At 54.2% G+C, this 3385-nt stretch overlaps 1 protein-coding gene across 1 annotated transcript; it reads left to right on the plus strand.

Annotated features, from left to right (window-relative positions):
* Window positions 1-4: 4 nt before the first annotated feature.
* On the plus strand, window positions 5-1853 carry GRP (gastrin releasing peptide; the record flags this gene model as incomplete). The annotated part of the gene is made up of 4 exons (XM_027911383.1): window positions 5-62; window positions 272-519; window positions 1482-1611; window positions 1658-1853. Coding segments are annotated over 3 exons (360 nt in total), but the record flags the coding sequence as incomplete, so codon positions are not given.
* Window positions 1854-3385: the final 1532 nt, after the last annotated feature.

Raw genomic sequence — 3385 nt, forward strand, 5'->3', positions numbered from 1 at the left:
GCAGCCCGGGGGGACCCCCGCGCTCACCAAAATTTACCCCCGCGGCAGCCACTGGGCCGTGGGTAAGCCGTGGGTTGCGTTCCCCCGAGAGTTTTTCGAGTGGATTTTTATCCCCCCCCCCCCCGGGGGGGAAAGTTGCCGAGCGCTCCTCCGAAAAAAAAAAAAAATTAATCGGGATAAAATCTTCTCCCTCCATCCATCGGTAGCAAAGCCCGCCCGATAATCGACCGGTCCAATCTTAACTTCTTTTCCCCGTTAATTGTCGTTGCAGGACACCTGATGGGCAAAAAGAGCAGCGGAGATTTCCCCCCCGACGGCTTCGCGGACGAAAACAAACCCTTCTTTTCGACGTCACCCGAGAGCGTCAAGCGGCTGGAAGATTATCTGCGGTGGGAAGAGCTCTCCAAACATTTCCTGCGGCTGCTGGAGAGGAACGAGAACAGAAGCGCTCACTTGGGAAGAGGAGGGTCCGGCAGGAACGCCTGGGAGGCAGATGATGACAACAGCAGCTGGAAAGATGTAAGTAAGAGAGAACCCACCTCACGGTCGATTTTTTGTCTTACGGCAGCAAATCGCCTTCCTCCAACTCGAGGATTGTCCGGAGGAAGCAGCAGAAATTCGTTTCTAGTGAGATTCACCCTGGCTTGCAGAGAAATTAAGTCATGTTTAGGTTTTTTATCGGAATGCAGGTAGAAAATCTGCCCCGGTAGATGAAGTTGTGATTTAAGTCTGGTTATGAGTTTTTACAATAACTGCGATTAAGGCCGTCTAAAAAAGGAAATCGTTCCATCAGCAGCTTTGTAACCGAATTAGAGGAACGAATTCCATCGTGCTGGGGAGAGGACGAGGGAGAGATTGGGGCTGCTAAAAGGAGCTGGTGATCCATCACGCCCAATGTGGAGGCTGGAAGTTACCCGCAGTAAATTAAAGCAGATCTATCACCCTAAATTCACGCCAGCGTTTTGGTGGTGTGGAAAAATGCGATTTCGGGAATAATTGGTAAATAAAAAGGTGTTTTTTGAGGTACGGGACAATTGACAGCCAATTCGCCAAAAGCGGGGCGATGGTGACCCCTGCTGCCAGCTGATGGATCAGCAAGGCTCTTCTTTCCTCGGGGGTTTTTATTATTTTCTTTAGAAATCAATCAATTAATTAAATTAAAACGGGGAAAACCAACCAAACTTGAAATCGTTTCTGCGAGTCGGCTTTTTTTTTACATCAGGCCGATGAGACGGCAGATAAATGAGATGGCAGAGGGAGTTATTCGGGAGCAAATGACTCTCCTCGTGCTTTTGGCAGCGGCTTGTTACACTAAGCAAGACAAATGGGGGCTGTTTGGGAAGGATTATTAGGAATGTGAATGCGCAGGGCGGTTATATATTAGGCTTATTAACTTACACTGGCTTTATTAACTTAGGGAATGGCATTTTTGCGGGGCTGGGCTATAAATAATATCTGTTTCTCTTGTTTTTTATTATTAGATGATGGACTATCTGCTTCAAGTTGTGAATATGAAAGAGAGCGCTCCCAGCTGAGAGGAGGTCTCTAAATCACCACGAATTCGCATATTGCTGTAAGAGACTCTATTTCACAAGCACTCGATGGCACCAGATAATAATAATAATTAATAATAATAATAATAATAATAATAATAATAATAATCGACAAGGTCTCTTTTCTGTACACAAAAATCCCTCTGTGTAAAAATACCTAAATCCACTTATTCCAGCAACGACTTCAACTCTCTCGACTTCATTTTCATTTCTCACCCGAATGGCTTTGATATAAATATAATCTATAATCACTCCACACATGTGATTGTCACGGAAGGGTCTTCCAACGAACCACACGATTTACCTGATTAACCCGCTCCTCCCTTAGCTGGGAACGGCATTTCAGCACTCGCAATAAACAGTACTGATAGAAAGGCCGAGTCGGTGCTTTGCTTGGAGTTAATACTGATGGAAGGGCACGAGAGAACCATCTGCACCTTTTGTGGGATTGATCCCCCCACTCTCACTCCGATCCCTCTCTGATCCCCCCTGTCTCTCACTCCGATCCCGCTCTGATCCCGCTCCGATCCCCCCCTCTCTCTCACTCCGATCCCGCTCTGATTCCTGTCGGATCCCGCTCTGATTCCTCTCGGATCCCGCTCTGATTCCTCTTGGATCCCGCTCCGCTCCCGCCACCGGCCATACCCGCCGTGACCGCCAGACGGCGACTTCGGGCCGTGAATGGGGAGGAAAAATCCCATAAAAAAATCGGGAATTCTCCCCCTAAAAACCGGGAATTTCCCCCCCTTTTTCCACCCTGAAATCCCAAAAAATCCCATAAAAAAATCAGGAATTTTCCCTCCCAAAAACCAAAAAAAAATCGGGAATTTCTCCCCCACTCCGAAGAGAGGGGGCCGGCAGCGGCCTGAGGGGACACCCGGCATGAGGGGACAGGGGACACCCGGCATGAGGGGTGAGGGGACACCCGGCCTGAGGGGTGAGGGGACACCCGGCCTGAGGGGACAGGGGACACCCGGCCTGAGGGGTGAAGGACAGGGGACACCCGGTATGAGGGGTGAAGGACAGGGGACACCCGGTATGAGGGGTGAGAGACAGGGGACCCCCGGCCTGAGGGGACAGAGGGGACAAGGGAATCTCGGCCGTGAGGGGAGCGAGGGGACAGGGGACCCCTGGCCTTGAGGGGACACCCGGCTGTGAGGGGACTGAGGGGACAGGAGACCCGCGGCCTGAGAGGTGAGGGGACAGGGGAGCCCTGGTCATGAGGGGAGCCCCGGCCCTGAGGGGACTGAGGGGACAGGGGAGCCCCGGCCTAAAGGGGTGAGGGGACAGGGGACCCCCAGCCTGAGGGGACAGGGGACCCACGGCCTGAGGGGTAAGGGGACAGGGGAGCCCTGGTCATGAGGGGAGCCCCGGCCCTGAGGGGAGTGAGGGGAAAAGGTAATCTTGGCCATGAGGGGACCGAGGGGACAGGGGACCCACGGCCTGAGGGGACAGGGGACCTGCGGCCTGAGAGGTGAGGGGATAGGGGAGCCCTGGTCGTGAGGGGAGTGGGGGGACAGGAGACCCCCAGCCTGAGGGGACCGAGGAGACAAGGGAATCTCGGCCATGAGGGGACCGAGGGGACAGGGGACCTCAGGCCGTGAGGGGACCGAGGGTAGAGGGGAGCTCGGCCTGAGGGGACTGAGGGGACTGAGGGGACACCCGGCCTGAGGGGACTGAGGGGACAGGGGAGCCCCGACCTTGAGGGTATGAGGGGAAAGGGGACCCCCGGCCTGAGGGGAAAGAGCGGACAAGGGAATCTCAGCCCTGAGGGGAGCCCCGGCTGTGAGGGAGCCCCGGTTGGGAGGGGACTGAGGGGACAGGGGACCCGC

This window comes from Empidonax traillii, unplaced genomic scaffold (assembly GCF_003031625.1).
Source record: "Empidonax traillii isolate 1590-97213 ecotype Southwest subspecies unplaced genomic scaffold, ASM303162v1 scaffold8522:size10298, whole genome shotgun sequence".
Taxonomy (NCBI): Eukaryota; Metazoa; Chordata; class Aves; order Passeriformes; family Tyrannidae; genus Empidonax; species Empidonax traillii.